This window comes from Rissa tridactyla, chromosome 1 (genome assembly GCF_028500815.1).
Source record: "Rissa tridactyla isolate bRisTri1 chromosome 1, bRisTri1.patW.cur.20221130, whole genome shotgun sequence".
NCBI lineage: Eukaryota > Metazoa > Chordata > Aves > Charadriiformes > Laridae > Rissa > Rissa tridactyla.
Window position 1 is genome coordinate 209,369,607 of NC_071466.1, and position 19,067 is coordinate 209,388,673.

The 19,067-nt window shown below is 38.1% G+C and overlaps 1 protein-coding gene across 1 annotated transcript in view; it reads right to left on the reverse strand.

Moving 5' to 3' along the window:
- The window catches only part of SEMA3A (semaphorin 3A), a 170,490-nt gene that overhangs the window by 56,098 nt on the left and 95,325 nt on the right, over positions 1-19,067 (reverse strand). The window contains exons 5-6 of the mRNA XM_054183185.1: positions 11,987-12,080; positions 5,343-5,462 (exon numbers count right to left, since the gene is read on the reverse strand). Coding sequence (XP_054039160.1) covers positions 5,343-5,462; positions 11,987-12,080 — 214 coding nt within the window. The remainder of the gene's footprint in view (positions 1-5,342; positions 5,463-11,986; positions 12,081-19,067) is intronic.

Consider the following 19,067-nt stretch of genomic DNA (forward strand, 5'->3'; position numbering starts at 1 on the left):
CAACACATAAAATGTTATTTAAGTTCCTCTTAAAACCTATTAGGCTACCTCACTGACTACTTCTGTTTGTCAGCTTTTTCTAATTTCATTCCCTGTGGTTTGAGACTTCTAATTTGAAGACTAAATACATTCATGTGCAGTTCATACCCTGCTTTTTTAAAATGTCCTTTATTTAAATAGCTCTTTCCTTGCTGGAGATTTATTGTATTTGTAGCATCTATCACCTCCCTTCTCCAAGAATATCTCGGATGTACTTTATGAAATAACTCCCAGGCACGAGGATGTTGGATTCTTGTCTATACTGGCAGCTCAGCCATTTTTCACATCTGCTTACATTTGGTGGCATGTATTTTAGTGTCTTCTCTACATCTGGATTGGGAATGTGTAGAAGGTGAGCTGGAAAGTGGGAAACTAGGAAGGCATTTAGTGACAAGGGAGTGGCACAGAAGAGCAGGGTGTCAGTGGGTATGTATGTATAGGTGGGAAAAGGATTTGGTGTGGGTGACCAAAGACAAATTATAGATTCAAGGATGCAGCAAATGAACGCATCCCAGTCTCAGCAAGAGTAGTTGCAGGAGAACAAATATTTATTTCTAAATATCTTGGCATATTTAATACATTTTATTAGAGAGGTGAAAATCCTATAAGCTAGCTGCAGTCTTGCCTTTCTTTTGCCATACATTCCTCTACTCTGCAATACATATATATTCAAAATGACGTGTGTATGTTGCCAGTGCTGGGACATCTTACAAACCGTCATAAGCGGAAACAACATAAAGTGATATCTAAAGTTCTGTGTGAATGCCAGAAGAGTATCAAGTCCGTGTTTTGTGCCTTGGAGCCTGTGAAATTTAAGAGGTCATTTTCTTTTTTATTGAACAGTCGCTCAGTTTCTATAATTCTCAGCTGTTTATGTAACCGTAAAGTAAAAATTACCAAGGACAATAACCCCAGGGGACTAAGCACAGCTACTACCCCACTTTAAAAATTAAGCCATGGAAAGTATGCTAAAATAATACCATAGAGCTAGTTTAAACCCATAAAAAGCAAGGAAATTCCAAGCCAAGGCTGGAAATCCAGACTGACAGTCTCTCCTAACCCCAGGTCTAGTAAAGAGGGTGACCGAGGCCAGCATTCCCTCACTTTTCTGGGGTGCAAACCAGATTCATAATACTATCATAATGCAGCTTTTGTGATTTCATTTCCTTTCAAGTCTTCTGCAACCCAACTCTGACTTGCTTTTAAAATAGATGTTTATGGTTATTCATTTTACAAAATGGTAAAAATTTAAGGCCAGATCCCCTGTGCTCAAGTCGGGGAAGATGAGAGCGGCTCCCAGCTTTCCTTCCACTCCCCTAATCTTCAGCTTGAAATCTGCCTGCAGTACATTGCTTTTGCGTTGCTTAAGCATTTGCTTTGGTACACTGCACTGCCATTTCTTCCTCTTGCCTCCAGCCATGCCCTCAGCCCTTGCCTGAACGCTCCTGTGGATGCCGTACAGCAAACACCACGTGGAGCTCACCAGGGAACTCCCTGGTACCGGGGGAAGCTGCTCCAACCTGCTCACGCCTCCTACTCATCGTTCTTTTATTGCTGAAGCAGTTCATAGAAGCAGGATCTGATCTACGCTTTCTTGAAATAGGACAAGCTTTTGATGGGTCTGAACTATAAGAGGCAATGGCACATTTAAAGGAAAAGATGTTTTTTGCCTATAGGCAAGACTCTGTAAGATATGTATGTATCATCAAAGTTCCTTATAGTAAAGCTGGACAGGAGAAGTTTTTTTCAGTTTCAGGTTGTTTTTTTTCTGAGAGTTCAAAACTATTCTTGACCCTCACTGGGACCAACTAAGACTGTCAAATCTTTTTGTGCAGAGAAACTCCATGCACTGACCAGGGGAGCCAATAACGTCCAGGGTGAGCATGTACATGGCTTGTAACGAAGTACACGAGTCAGTCTGGGGCACTGAACTGTGGCTTTTCGTATCCAAGATGACTTCCCTGAGCACCAACTTATTTTACTGTGTTTTCGCAAATGCCTCCATGTCACATCTGGCCAACTCTGTATCAATAATTAAATATACACTGCCACAGTGACTGATGTATGATTCCCTACCTTCTAGATGAATGCCCAGACTACACGGCTATAGAATCAGTCTCCCTTGCTTTATTTGGCTTGGTGACTGTTTAATTATTTATACAAAATGAAATGTCTTTAGAAGCCAGTGATTATTTAATATCTTTAAAAGACTTAAAAAGTCTTTAAGAGCTGCTGATCAGCACCTTCCCTTGGGCCGGGCACAGTTCAAAGCTCTCTTCCCAGCAGCATTTAACCTCTTAGGAAAGGTGGAGCACCTCCAAAAAGTGACTGTGTGATCTCAGTAGGAACTCTGTGGTCATACTTAAATCCAAAAAACTTAATGGTTCTGTGCAATGTTGTCCTACTTTTACAGCGGTTCAGGATGATATTTAAATTCTGTGAAAAGTTTGCAAGTTCTAAATGTCTTCTCCTCTCCATTTTTGGTACCACACAGCTGTGTTTTCTGCACCTTGTCAGGTCTGATCTTAGCCTTAGTATGGGAAAAGCACGTTTAAGTTCCTGCTCCGAACAAAGTAAACGTTAGCAAGGACTTTATTCCCAGATGCCTCACCGCCTAGCTATTAAACTCCATGGGAATGAGGGTTTCTTTTTGTAAGTTTGATCCGAACTGCTGTTCTTATCCAGCTTTCAGTATATGCCCATTAAAATAGTGTATTTTTAACGTGAGGCTAAGCACGCTGTAGAAAGCAACTAGAAAAGCAAATTCACCACCGCATAGAAATCCATTTACTAAACAACATATAAAGGTCTGCAAATTTAAGGTTCAAAACTCATTTATACAGATCTTTAAGAAGATAGAGGGCACCTCATCCTTCACTGAGAGCTTATTTCATTAAAAGCATATCCACTTTAAATATGTGCAAACACAAAACTTCTTTTATAATTATATTTAAGAGAGACAAATGACAAAAGAAAAAAAAATAATAAAAGGACTAGCATGCCTGTAGAGTTTCAAACACAAACAATTATCGTTTTTGGCTTCCCCTGTTAGATACAGAAATTACGAGTACTGTGCGGAAAGGCTGCCAGGACCTTATCACGGGGAAATTAACAGTAAAGTCTTAGAGCCTTTAATAGGAATGTTGCAGTGCAGATTTTAAGCCAACCTTTCCATATTAGGAATGTAACCTTATTAAGTTGCAATAGAGAGATAGATTTCAAAAATGTACTTAAGGATCATTCTCTATTAGATTATAGACAGTTATGAGAATCATTTCTAAAGGCCTCAGTTTGATTCTTACCTTTTTTCTAAATTAGCTTGAAACTTCTCATACTGGAATATAGTGTAAGAACTACACTGAGAGTTGAAAATCATTTTCACCCTGTGCTACGTTAAAAGCTGCCTTTCTATTTTTACGTTCATTTTGGACAATACTTTAACTCTAGAGATCTTGAGGTTCATCAGCTTTTTATGTGCAACTGTCTTCTGCTCCCCTTCTCGAGCACAAAGCAGTTGTGGTTTCTGCACCCTGTCAGATGTAACCTTAGTGCTAATTTGGGAAAAGCAGTTCTCACATTTAGTGCTGAAAGACTGATAACCGAATCCACAAAGGAATGACACATTTTCAGCGATGAAGTACAGGGGCTGTGGACAATGGCTGTGCTTTCCCACTGCATAAATCCTCCTGACTCAGCTGTCATTGTGCAAACCTACTGCACAAAAGCAGATTTTGCTTGCATGATTGGACTTTATGTCATCACGACTATCACAACAAAAGTGGGTGTTCTGTTACCTTTAACATATTATTACTCCACCAGGTAACAAGATAGTCTGTAACTCTTGCACTTTACCGTCTCCTGAATTCCAGAAATCTTGTCTATTATTATAATAAAATAAACCCATGAACAATATTTCTGGGTTACTGGGCAAGCACGGACTGTAGAACTGAAATGTGACAGACCTGAATCTCTCCTCACAGCAGTTCACATGAATTATGACAAAGCTAAATTGAACAGGACTTCATACAACTTGTCATATACACATTTATCTGATACATATATCCAATGTATATATCTTATATAGAGTTGTTTATCCCACCTGCAATAGCACTTTGTGGTTTTAATTATGAGTCAGGGATTGAGTTTGTTCTGGATTGTAGATACAGCTAATATGATAACCAGTATGATAACAGAAGCTCCTGACTGCAGCTAATAAGAAACGTTGTTGTTAAAACACAGTCTGCTCTTACACATTAAAAATTTGTGTGAACGGTTTGCCCTAAATTGCAAAACCACATAAGAAAACCTGCACGGCAGCACAGATATAAATAATGTGGCTAAGGAGTGAAAAATGTCTAAGAACAAAATACTTTGTGAATTCAAAAACAGGAGGGCGGATGCAAGCAGTGTGTACTGCAAAAGTGGCTAGTCAACTCTTCAAAAATTAAAATATAAATTAACTCAGAGTAACTACAGTTAGTATTACTGGCTCACTTAAATCAAATGTCAGCTTTTTCAGATGATGAATTCTCATTTCCAAAACATTCATACCCTTGTATAGCTAAAGAGCTAAAGCCAAGTGTAATTCCATTTAAGCCATTGCAATTTTGACTTCAGTAGAACTTGGATAGAGTCCTCAGATGCATTTTAAAGTATTTTGGTACATGAAGCCAAACCCAGATTTTCTCTGAAACTCTCTCTCTCTCCCCATAGACACAAACAAACAACTACAGGCCTGATTAGCAATATCCTTACAAAAATGCAAGCTATTATGCCTTGTTGAACTATTGAATATTTTGTAACCCAATAGCCTGGAATGCCCAGGACCCCTTTCACTTTTTCCAAACTATTGGCAACTCTGGCCTGCGCAGGAAGCTCTGATTCACTTTCTGCTGGACTTTGGTGGCCAGTGTCAGACTGCCTTCAACCTCGTCAAAAATTAAAGTCTGTACAAGGCACAGTCCTGCCCCAGGCTCTGTAGCTACTTTGTGCTGACGTGTGGCTGATGCCTCCACAAGCCTCAAGCTTCTGTCCAACTTGCACCCTACAGCAATCTGCTCCTGTGGCACGTCTGCCTTAGCCGTAGTGTCTGTATATGTTTTAAATTTAATCACACTCTGCAAATCTCAATGTAATTAAACCAAAAATGCTTCTTTATAAATCACTTTTGATTAGTTTAACTGGTTTAAGACAAAATTCTGCTCCAAATAAAAGACGGGTGTATATGTCACAGATGTTGCTGGAATGAAGCTGTGTGCTAGTCTTTAGATGAACATAACCGGATAAATGTACATTTTACATACCATTTAGCCACCGGGAGTCATGCTGCTCTGTTCTGATTGGATGGTGATGCCCCAGAGTTCGGAAAATGGCAAAGTCCCTGCCCATGAAGTCTGCCGCTGTGCCAGAGTACAGTTCTCCATCTGTGGGAGGATGTAATTGTCAGCAACGTTTCTCAATTTTCCAGTCATGGTAAGTCAGAGAAAGCTGTCAGTCCTATGTTTATATTACGCTAATAGGGATAACAAGAAAATTACAAAGCAATAAGCCATATGCAATATATTGTCATTGAAAATATATGATTAGACCCATTTTCTCAGTGTAGAGCTTAACTGTAACCTCTCTCAAATGAGGTGTATCTCCCGACTGCCAGTGTAGCCTCTTCTCAAAAATGTTTGGATTCCTAGGCTGGAACAGTGACAGCTTGCACACCTATCCCTGGCAAACATTAGTATGTCTCCCAAAAAAACCCTACCTAACTGTGAAGTTACACTGTTTTGAACAGGAGTTTGGACTGGAAACCTCCAGTGGTTCCTCTCAACCTACCAGGTTTTTGTGACTCTGTGTTGGGAACACGGGAGTCCAGCTCATTCACTCCCAGTTCAGAAAGTCATCAAGTGCATTGAATTTTTCATATAGAAATTGTCTTTTGGTTGGTTTTGTTTTTTTTTCTTTTTCCTTTTTGTTTTTTGCTTTTTGTTTTTTGGTTTTTTTTTTAGCAAGCAAATCCTCAGAAAACAGTATCTTCTACAGGAAAGACAGAACATGCCTTTCTCCTCCTGCCATCTTTGTAACCGCGAGGCTGGCAAAGGGCAACAGCTAAGGGAGAGAATAAATGAGATCATTCCCTGCTACCTTGACCCCATGCCTATCACAGTGAACAAGTGAATTAAAAATTGACCTGGGATACTTCAGCCCATAAATGGCACATACGTGGCCTAGCTGGAGATGAAATTCATAGTATCAGAGTCCCAGTGTGCACCTCCTCAGCCAGCTAGAAGTATCATGGAGGAGGCAGTGAGAGACACAGTCTAAATTTAAAGGACAAGGTCAAGTTAAATATCTGCCAACTGGTAAAGAGAATAATAATCATAAGTACATAGCAATCAGACCCACAGAAAACAACCAGTGACCAAAGAACAACACATATCTTTCTGGCATTAATGTAGCACTGTCCATGAAATTACTCTGAATTCAAATAGCTAAAAATGCATTATTTAGGACTGTGCCCTTTTAACACCCATATGTGAAATGAGATATCCTGTCCTATACTTTTAATATGGAATTAAAAAATATTATTCCTTCCAACTGTTGTTTTCAAGCTACCCATCTTAATCAGGTCTTCTGTGAAACAGACAAATTTGAGGATAAAATAACTCTTTCTTTAAGCTAAAGTAATAAATTTTTCATGGTCATGATGAACTCTACCATATCCTCATTTTAAAACATCCTTTATGAACAAGTTTATCATTTTCATGGCAATTTTAGATATTTCTATGGTGGGACAACCATGTCCAAGCATGCCTATTGGATATCACTGGCATCTTTTCCCCAGAACACTGACACCATGAAATTACCAATTGAACCTACAGTGGCTCTGTACCATATGGTAGTCATGAAAGTCAGGAAGGGTGAAAACATGATAGTGGAAAGGCGTGGAATTGAATGAATTCACAGCAGAGATTAGAAGCCAATAGACCAGTCGTGCCCAGCAGGAGGTGTAATCAGAAGTGAAACAGAACAGCATATCATTAATTAACGATTTATCATTCCTCTATGTCATTTTCAACTTTTTTTAAAGGGGAGACAATCACTTAATTATAGTGATTATTATGTACAGGGTATGCAGCTGAGATTTTAAAGCACATAAAACCTTTTTGCTTGTGAAAAGGTCTTTGATGCTATGCTTAACCTTTCTTTAACCTTAACTTCATTTTCCTGTCTTTCAGTCTCTAGTGAGTTCTGATAAATCAATATAAATCAAAGAGGGAAAGAAAAAAACAACAAGCCCTGTTTTGCTTCTGAGCTACCAACAGATCTAAAGGTCAATCAGGAAAGAAAAATAAAATTCTATCTTTAATACTACATTATTAAAATTTAAACAAATATAGCTCAAAAACTCATTAAATCTTTATATTTGCAACATTTAAAATTGTAAGGGTTTCTGGCACTGAAAGTAACGTCTCTTCCAGGTTTGACTCAGTTCAGCCTAAGACTTTTTCATGCTACTAGGCTCCTGTGGCTGGTACTTTTTCATCAGTGATGACGGAGTTTAAAAAAAAATAAAAAAAAAAAATTAGTTTGAACTGATTTGCTGTAGTCATGCAAAAAGGGGATTTCAACTTCTCCCAGACAGAAATACTGAGGAATACCATTTATTTTTGTAAGGCTTTAGATAATTTTTGCTAAATTCAGGGTGAGCCTCAAGTCATGCCCCAGATATGCACATCCTTTGAGTTAGTACTATTCAAAAGCTGTATGAGGATTTTTGCCTCCTGTCTAGATAGAAGTACATTCATCTTTGTTTCCCTGTGCAGACCTTATTTTGGACTGAAATTTACTCATTGCTAGTCTAGAAAATGATTCTTTGATGTCATTGACAGTCTTCGCGGTGCTATTTCCATTGTCAGTAGTTTTAAATGCAGTTTTTATTAACTTTAAGAAAGTGGAAATGAACAGTTTGAAAACTGACAAACATTTTTCGGGGGAAACAATGAAGGGGGAGGAAAAAAAAAAAGAAAGAAAAGTTGTCACTTTGTATTTCCAGCCCAGTAGCATAAAGCAATGGCTGTGCAGAACAAGCTGATGGCCTTCAGATGTTTGCATGGGAAAAAGCTCTGTGCTTTGGACACAAACCACTTTATCCTAAAGAAGTATCATGTTGACATATGAATGCAAACAGAAATACATATATTGACTTTACTAAATACAAAGGCAACAATTAAAGCCCCCAGTAATGCCTTTTTTGGTGGGAGGAACCATTTTTCCACATACTGTAATAAGCAGCATGGAACTGTGAACACCTCCACAAGATCATTAGAGACAAAGATGTAAAAAACTAAGCAGTATACATTTATTTGCTGAATTGTTTCTATTCAGCTTTTAAAGAAGACAGCATTCTTAAAAAGGGAATATTTTTGGAGAATACAGAAGTGTAAACTTCCTTTTTGAAAGAGATAAGAAAATGGAATGGATGGGGAATATAGGCAAAACCAAGCCTTGAATGTCCCGATTGTTCTCACTGGTGAAAAGGTTCCCAAATGAAATCCGCTATCCTTGGCTAGGAGGTTTATTCACTAAAGTTATGATTTTCAGACATACATAGCAGCGGTTTGACTTAACTCCTTTTAAAATCAACAATCAAAACTTCCAGAAAGTAGAGTAACTCAAAAATCCTGAACCTCATATATACTTCGTAGCAAATTTCTAACAATAGGATAATAAAGTTCTTCCTTGGTAAGAAGCCACTGTATTTCAGATTACATTGATCCATATCTGTGAGTATTAAGGCACTTAAGCTGTTTTTTTTTTAAAAAGAAAAATTGTGGGTTTTTTCAATATCAGTGAGACACAGGTACATAAATGGCTTTGAGGATTCTGGATCATCAGAGCTTTTGAAAATCCCAAAGGGTCATTTCCTAAAGAGCAACTGACTGATAATGGGACAATGCTGTCTCCTTCTCTGCAGTTTTTTCAACTGTCCCAATACAATTGCTTTAGACTAATACATTCAGTGATAATTTTCTCCTGTGATTACATTCTTTGAAAACCATGCTGCCTCTCATTTTCTTCCTGCCCTGGAATACACACTAGCAGTGCCCAGGGACTGCTTAGTCTCTACATTTTCATGCATTAGCCCGCTCGAATGGAGGTTGTTTAGTTAGCAGCACATAGATGGGAATGGCTGAATAATGTCTTACATTACTAGGAACTAGTTATATCATGTTCCCAGCTGGCGTTTACTTTAGAGTAGAGTAGCAATAACTACCTTTAATGAACAACTCTTAAAAAAATAATGAAAAATGTTTGCAGGTGGATGGAACAAGGAACATATACTGGAAAAATACTGGAACAATTTAATAATGATGAACTGTTTGTTTTGGTTATGGTGGTTTTTTTTCAAATATTATTGATTTTTTGGGGGGGAGAGAGGGAAAACTGAAGATCCTTTTTACACTTGTAAGACTTTATTTCAGCTGAAATGTAAAATAAGAATCCTGAGCCCTAATGTCTTTTAAAGGTCTTAAGTTACTTTTTGCAAATTAACCTCAGTGTTTTGCCTAAATTCCAGCTTGTGAAATTACATTTCACTTATTTAAGATTTACCTTCTAGTTACAGAGTCAAGAACATACTTTTCTTCCACACTTTGCAAAATCTCTATTTAGTGTTTCTGATGAAGAACAGTGGTTATTTTTTTCCCTCCTGTATTTAACCATATAAATTACTTCTCAGCCTTCTTTTATCTTCCTGATAGTTGCATTGTGTTACTAATTATAACATTGCATTTTAATGAGTGCTGGGTAATTGGTTTACACAGTTGCCCTCTTGAACCTAAGACAAACCATGGTTGCTTGTGAGGACAAATACTTCTGGCACACGAGGGGCCAGGAGCAGCTGAGCTATCATTCAGCTCAGGAGAAGGGAAGAAGCAGTCCATCCATGTTCTTCTTAGTGTGAGGGATTTGTGGTCAAGAGGTTCCTCTGGCCTTCATGGCCCTATTCACTGCATCACTCCAGTGCTACCTACTTCAGAGAGCAGCTGGACCAAACCTCTCCATGCAGTCATTGCTTGGCCAGTTCATTCCCTGTGCCTCACCTATTTTGGGGACAGGAAATTATTTTGCCTTGGGTCATCACTTTACCATAAAATTTATGCCTTTGGGGCAAAGATAAGAGTAAATAATTGTGAACCAGTGCTGACTCTGGTGTAAGCGTTCTGAAATATCAGGAGAACCTCTGCAGTAAAGGACTGAAGTAACCACAACATCATAATCAGTAACAAAATATGACTGTGAGGCAGCTATGAGGAGGCAGAGAAGAAAGGGTGTGTTCATGTTCGGGATGCAGGAATGTTAATTTTAGCTTCACCCTGAGTTTTGTATAAGTCACTGAAGTAGAAATTAGTCACTGGCTTTGAATGTTGAATTTATGCCATTTTCTATAGTGCTAATACCCCCATGGCTCTAATTGAAGCCTGAGTCAAACCAAAATATCATGCTCAGTCTACTGTTTATTAGGAGGGAAAATACATGTAGTGAAAATTATAGTGATAGGGAGTGGGCTCAAGAAAGCAAAGATGTTTTAAAGACATGAAATCTAAGCCAAGGGAAATAAGATAATCATATTTGTGCTGGACTGAGCAAAAAAAAAAAAAAAGGAATGTGAAAAGCTAGACGCTGTTGACTTTGTGCAGTTGCATACCGGGTATACCATGTAATACTGGCTTGTCATCATTCTCTTTCTTTATTGTATATTAAAGTAAATAGTAAAGCCATTCCCTTGAGAGAAGCTCTGCCACAGATTCAAGTCGCTCCAGGCACTAATTTATACACTGGCCTTTTACACACACTTTTTTTTTTTCCTTTCTGTTTGTACTGGGTACAAGTTGGAGCAAGATGTCGATGTCTTTCTTGTTTTTCCTGTTAAAAAGTGCGTGTCCCCAGGGTAGCTCATCACCTGCAATCATTAGGGGCTTCGAAGACCAGGAAATGAGGCACACTCAAGACTAAATTTTTGTTGCTGTCTATTTTAAATAGCTTAATTTTTAAATGTAAAGTAAATATAATAAAAGTAGATCGTAGGCAAAGCCCTAGACTAGCAATATGGACAAAGTCCTGAAGAAACCAATGTATCTGGTTATCTGTCATTTCCCAAAGACTTCTGAGATAACAGAATCTGCAATCTTCTGAAACTATTGTTCCCCCTTGGATTTGAAGTTGCAATAAGGAGAATAAGGAGAAGGAGGAACACTGAGCACAATTAATTAAATTATATTAGTTAAATCAATTAGATAAATTCAATCAATTGGATTAGTTCAATTAGATTAACACAGTCTAGGTACTCTATACTTACATACTCCATGAAATTAAGTATTACTAATTCAGAAATACATAATTTATGGAAATCCCTCTGTTCTGACCAGGAGTTCAATTGTGTTCAGTGCCAGAGAGATCGCTTCAGATGAAACATCCCGTAAAGGCCTAGACCTGTGGCTGCTTCTATATCTCCACCTCACATGCAGGTACAGCTGGGTGACAAATCTTCCTTGGCAGCAAAGCTGACATAAGAAATTACTTATTCCTGCTCTCACTTTGCTCTCAGCTGTGCTGGTGCGACCATCAGTGTGGCCAGCCTGTAAACTGGGTGATTAAAATACCCCCAGAGTCACCTAGCTCTGGGGAGGAGAAACACTTTGCAGCATCAAGGTCTTAGAGAGGTACAAAGTGGCTCTTGTGATATTTGATTCTTGGTTTACACACACCTTGTTTCTCAAGACACCTGGGTCAACTGTATTAAAAGTGAAACCAGAATGACTTCCTCCTGGAAATTAACTGCATAAAAGAAAGCCTTATAATAGGTGCTACAAGGAGGAAAAAAAAAAAGCAGAAAAGTGGCAACTACTTACGGTGAATGCACATCTCACTGAACTTGTATTGTGGCACCTACCTACTAAAAGAGAAGCTGTCAGCAGTTTAGGATCATAAGGGCTTTTCCCTCGGCCATTTTCAAAATGTGAATCTTCCATTCTAAAAATGTTGTCCTGTAGAGTGGAAAAAAAGAAAGAAAAGGCAACATTATTTGATGAAAGAACACTAAAAATAAATTGAACTAAATAGAGTGCAGTGTATATTATTCCTACTGGGTTTTGGGGCTCCAGAGAAGTCAAATTACACCAGGTGAGGATCTGGCAAAAGCACCCACCTCCTAATCAGTGTTGTGCTGAAGGCTAGTCAAAAACACAAATACACATGCACGGCTTGTGTCTCATCTACTTCACATACAATTTACCTGGTTTCATTGAATACGTTTTGCTTTCACTGAGAATGTATCTGAGGAATATTAACTGAAGAAGCTGGAATTTGAAACTTTTGTCTGAAAAAAGACAAACCCTAATTTTTACTGACTGTACTTTTCTGAAATATCCTGTAAGTGCAGATTAGTACATAATACAATGTTAAATTCTGCTTCCGAACCTGAATATTTAGTGACTTACTGTGTCATGCATCCTCAAATTCAATTTTAACTGCATTAGGAGAGTTTTTTTCTTTTTTTAATTATTTTTCGGTACTATGCAATGAAACTTTTAAAATATACAGGCTGAGGGTAACACATATGGGTACATAAACCAAGATAACAAAGGGCCCCAGTCAACACTAACTCAAATCAAGGTCAGTAAATCCAAGGCATGGGCTTCTCAGTACATTTAATTACTTTAATTTTCACTGGGGCACCAAATCTGCCAATCAGTTTGAATAGTGTGTGTTTATCTTACATTTTGCACTGAGGGTAAAACCAGAAGACCAGATGCTTTTTTGCACACTAGACTTCTTTATTGACAGAAGACTTGTGGAGGTCACACCAAAACCTGAAATTTCCATTTCTCACCCTCACTGCAGTTAATTTGCTTTACACCTAACCAAGTCAAGGAGCCCCAAAGCTGGAACAACCCCTGTCCCCAACAGTTTCTCTGGTTACTTAGGCCTTTGCACCCAGTTTTCAGGTGCTTATATCTAAAAATTTTCTATGACGTAGATGCTGAAGGGCTTCCTTTAACCTGTATTTGTAGGACCAAGTAGCTTAGGCCGTGTAATAGGGTCTACAGCTTGATACAGTCTTTTTTTCTTACTGACCAATCAGAGATCCGTCATCTGTTTTATGAAAATAAACAAAAAATAAATATCAGAATATATGTCTAAACTATATGTGTTGATAGTAGAATGCAACTAAGAAGATGTTACAGTATTTCCCCGTGTTTATTTCATAACAGATCAGCTCTTTACCTTGATTCTCAAGGACTTATGCTTCCACAGTAAGTGCTTCTCAAATCCCTCTTTCTTATTTTTAACATCCCTTTCAAAACACAGAATCATAAAGCTGCTGGCTGGGAGGGCTCTCTAGATATCATTAAGTCCAGGAGGAGTTGAAAGAAGACTATTGTCAGTATAGGGTATGGTCAGTTTTGGTTTTGTCTTTCCAAGTCATGAAAACCTTCATGAATGGAAATTTTATAACCTTTCTGGTCAACTTCCATTGCCCTCTTAGTGAAGAATTTTTTTTTTCTAAACTGAACCTTCCAAGGAACAATTTGTGACTTTTTGTCCTTATTATATCATCTGCAATGATGGCAAAGATGTAAACAGATGGCAAAAGCGTTATAGGCTGTTCCTAAGCTGCCTGTTCAGTTTCTCTTCTCCAAACTAAGTCTCAGGCTAGAATTTCATGAAAGCTTAACTATTGTGTAAAGTCCAGAGTCTTACTTTGTCCTGTGCTCGCAAGTAAAAGTCTCAAAATTGTGCACAATACTTTCACCCTCAAGGGCAACGCTCCAGTGCTTAGTGCTGGAGACTTGGCACTCCACATTGCTGTGCAGGATGCAAAAAAATATCAACAACTCACATTTTATTCAGCAATTACTTTGGTAATGTTTTTTTAATGCGAAGATCATTCAGTCAAATAGCTGATGTCTTTCTCATGAGCAGTGAATTCAAGTATTTGGAAGCAGTGTTCTCCCTGGCACCCTGCCTTCCCCATCTTGCTCACCCATACTGAATCCAGGACCAGGCCTGTGACCAAACATACTTCCAAATGGTATTATTTTAAACCTATTGAGTCCATGTTTCTATAAGTGGGTCACAGGCTATAGCTTTTATTACAGGCTTGTTTAATTACATCATGCAGGCATATTATGTCTGTGTGTGTATTTTCAAAGAAACATCAGAAGGACTTCACGTTTCACTCAATTTACTGGAGAAAAAGGTGAAGGGAAAATGGACTGTTAGCAGAATGGTCTATCTGAAGGACCTTACTGCACTGCAAGATAAAAAGTTTGGACACAACTTCGTGAAGCTTGATCCCAGAATTCAAACTCAACCTCCTAAGGCATGTTCTGGTAGATGTAGCCTGCCTGATTATGTTTATACAGTCATCCTGTATCTGTAATATCTTGCACAGTATTAAATTTCTTTCTTTCCCTTTGTCTTTCTCTCTATTTCTTAATAGTCCAGACACATTCCTTGCTTCTATCCAATTTTCTGTCTTTGCTCCTTCTAACCAGAAATGAATAAATAATGAAAAAGAAAACTGTTTTTGAAATTCTGCTGTAGGGTTTATATCTAGATCTTGCACAATAAATAAAAGCGGTAAATTGAGGAGAATGCTAGACCTCAACTATAATAATAGCAAATGGCACTAATGCTACAAGCCATTATTGAAAAATGTTATTATCAATCTACATTTTCTTGGGATTTCTTCTTAGTAGATGATAATTGCTCAACCTGCACACCAATGGATATTTGATAAGGCTATAAAGTCAGTGGCATGACAGTTAAGGCAGAATATATTCCCAAGATAATCCCATGTGTCATTATAAGACAAATAGGAAACAGATGTGGTGTAGGAAGGATCTGATTTTTGACTGTATTCTTCTGGTTTATGTCACTGTAACTCTACTGATATTGGTGTGCAGCAGGCAAGAAAGAGAGGAGAACTGGGTCAGCGTAAGACAGAGATGATCCACCCTTCTCTCTGTGTTTGTGGAATAAAACATCTGAAATAAGAGGCATGACAGGGAAATCCCATAGTGTTTTCGTATTTCAGTTAAAATGTAATGTAGAGACATGTACAATAAGTTTCCAAAGGTATGGGCAAGTAATAATGACAATAAATACATCACTGTTAAGTGCCAAATAAATGTATCATGGTTAGTCTGAGGCCCCAAGGAGTTTTGATAAGCATACTATAGGAAGTCTAACCTGTCACAAACAGGGAGAGAGCAAGGGCAGCTCTTGGGTAATAACTCAGGGCCAAAATCAGTCTGCTTGGAGCACGCGAAGACTAAGGCTGTGCTCAGAGGCTTAGGGGGACTTCGGACAGGGTGACTCTGGCCTTGTCTTGCACAGTACAGCCAAGAGCTTTTAGCTAGAAAGCATGTACCTTATTTGCTTGTAGAAAAAAAAAAAAAAACAAACCTGATCAGTTTATAATTTTGCTGCCTCTTGGGTTTTACAGTGAATTGAATGCAAAGAATGATACTGCAGTGAGTCAGCAAATACCCTATCCACAAACAGCACGAAAAACTGTGTATTCACCAAATTCTCACTGTTTCAAAGCTTTGTGAGGGCTATTATAGAATCAAAACCAGGAATTCATGACAAAGCAAGCTTGCCAGGCTGAAGGAAATACTCTAGAAATGCAAAAAAAAACCCCAAAAAACCAAAACAAAACTCAAAGAAAGGCCTTTGTAACTCAACAATGAGTCCAATTTATTGTCCAAATCCCTTCCTTAGTTGCACTGGCAGCCCAAAATGGCATTACAATGTACTTCAAACTTCTTTAAGGATCCTTATAGCTAAAAACCTTCCTGTACCATGTTTTATTTATTTGGTGCTGGATTATTAAACTCTAGGTTTATATCTGATTGATGCTTCTCTATAATCCATAATAAAACTACTGAAAATGAGAGACTGTTTAGGTCCTGAAATTCCACTAACTCCTAATGACAACAACTAACTGCAAGCTGAAGTTACAGTCACACGACTGCTGGCTCATGGTATGGCATGAATTGTTTCATCTAGTAAATGCTTTGCGTAGTGGGAGATTATGCTTCTGCCATAAATCTCCTTAAAACTCATGTTTTCCTGTAGCACATAGCGAGATAGATGGGAAGACTCAGCCAGAAAGAACTACAGTTCAGTCCTGGAAATGAATGTGAAAGTTACTGTGATTCTCATTCTTTGGCCCGATGATCTGCCATTTCAAGACTCTAGAGATTCGCTTTCAAACAACTGAAATAAGGCTGAAATAACGTCCAATATCATGGTACTGAGTGGTGACAAGATATTGCTATTTGACAAGACTTATGTCATATCTTGCTATTGAATATCTTCAGTCAGCCAGTGTACTGATACAATATAATGTGATATATACCTATAAACATATATATACCAACTATATACCCACATATACATATATACCCAGTATGATAATTTTTTTAACAATTTTTTGTATCTCTGTCAGCAGCTAGCCCATCCAGAACTGTCTCAACAAAACAAGGACAAGAAAGATGAAAGCATAAACTTTTTTTTTCTTTTTGTTAAAATAACATAAAATAAAATAAAATAAAATAAAATAAAATAAAATAAAATAAAATAAAATAAAAGTATCTTCTTTCCCAGCTTAGTACTATTACTGGCTTATGAGAAAACGTGTGGTTAGTGGGGAAGAGCTAACCTACCAGAACGGACATCACTGACTGCTGAATTCCAGGGTGATTTTTTTCCTGAAACTTTTCTGTCAATTCACACACAAACCATCCCAGAAGCGCAGAGCCTAATGCAGTGAAACCATTGCTGGTCAATAATGAATCAATGCAGAGCAAGCAACTAATCTAAGAGTCTGTGTTGATGGAGTGTGCACACCTACTAAGAAGGTATTACTGGTTTAAATTATAAGACACGGAAGATGTAGAGGGGTTTGACAGCAGTGATGCTCCCCATGTGCTCTAGTGCAACTGAAGGAACTCATATCCTTACTCTTGTAACCCCCAAACCATAAATAGAACAGAGCACATCTCCAGGGTATCTTCCTGATCTCCACAACAAGCTGCCAAACAATAACGTGGGATGGTCCAGGAACATTCAAGATGCCAAGAGCCTTAGGAACTAACACATCCTTTGTTTAATAAAAGAAGGTAGAGCTGGCCACAGCTGTGAGCATTCTTGATATTAACATTTCCCTTGCTGTTTGCACAGACTCCATTGTGCTACCATGAAGCACTTTATACAACAAATAGGTCAAAACGAGGAAAAAAACCCAAAACCCAAACCACACCAAAATCCCAGAAAAAATAACTCAAAAAGATTGCCAGAATGGACTGTTCGGAGTATGACAATGCACCAGAAAGGAGTATCCATTTGGAGCATTTTAAGGACAATATCAATGTCTCTTACTGAGTCAGAAGTTGCTGGCATTGAAATATTGTGTTCTCTGGATTATTCAGTGTTGGTACGAAAAAAAGGAAAAGCCCCACTTCCCACTCAGAGAAAACAATTCAGACACGTTAAGGTTTGGATCTATCCCTTCCACATAGAGGCATTGACTGGGGTGGCTAAATTTGCTGCCCCTGTCACAGTCAGCAGAAGGCAACAGGTTCTTCTGAATGACAAGTCAGACCAACTCAGAACTGCAGTTCTCAAGGGCACGATCTCTCGTCATTGACCAGAGAGGAACCTGCATGTGAATTTAGGTCTGAGCTAAGAGTCTTTATGAAATGAACACTGCTGAGGCAGCTGATTGGAGACACCTGACTTTGAAAACAGATGCTGATGGTTTCGCTGCTAGGGGTTTTTTTTCCTTTTCTTTTTTTTTTCCTGTCCCCTCCAGTATATTAATTTCAGTGAATTTTTGATTTTCCTCTTGCCCAATGCAACCTTCTGTGCACACGTTTTATGACTATATCAAGGATATTTCACAGAGTCTTTTAAGTACAGTTCACTCTATGAGAAATGATTTATTTATGAATTGTGTTACTTTTCAAGAATAATTTTAAGTGGAACAACTGTGCAGGATATGGCTATGTTGTTATTGTTATTATATTTCCTATTTCTCACTTAATCTATTGAGTCATGAAAACTGTTAAATATGAGGACTTTGGTTTCAGGTTTGGGAATCATGCTGTTATGGAACTTTTAATAAGAAACTTTTATTAAAGTCATCCCCATGGAATGCTTTATTTTTAAAAAAACGCAAGTGCAAATAAATATAATGTGAGAAATTATGCAAAAAATACAAATATTGAAACAAATGTAAATGTTGAGGCAAGTGGTAACCATTGGGGAAATAGGTGAAAAGTAATTGCAGCAATAATGCAACTGTTTTAAATCATTAATTATTAAAAAAAAAATAAAGAAAAAAGAGAAAAAAAAGAAAAATAAAAGAAATGCATACAATGGGCTTCTGACTGTTCAGGCTCCATATGCTATAGGGTTTTTACCTGCACACATTTGGAGGATACTGGGCTCTGCAACACCTTTATTATGTTTTGTTTTTCCAACTTGAGGCTTAATAGAATTGAGTTATCGGAAACCAGTTTTAAAAACCTTTGGGAAATCACTCCAAGTGACAGATCTTTAGTAAAATGCTGTTCCCAAAGAAAGGTCTCCAGCTTCTGTAGGACCTGGAACTCAAACTCTCTTGGGCTGCTGTGCTGTGCTAAAGGGGACAGAGAAGGAATTCTATTGAAAAGTGTTTACCTGCAAAACTGATCATGAGCTCCAAAGATCTGCCCATCTCTCTGGGCCTGCCCTCAGGCAGCTTGCCCAGATTCCTGGTCACTGCAAGACCTCTCAAACAGTCTCTGCATTCATCTGTGTCCTCTTTTTTACAGCCAAGAAACACTTTTTCCGCTACGCCACCCTACTTGTAGGTATTCACTGACATTTTGGTACCTGAAAATCTTATTTCTGGTATTGAGATAAAAGACCTGTTGAGATGACTTCCAGCTCCATGCTTCGTTCTGTAGATTAATAAA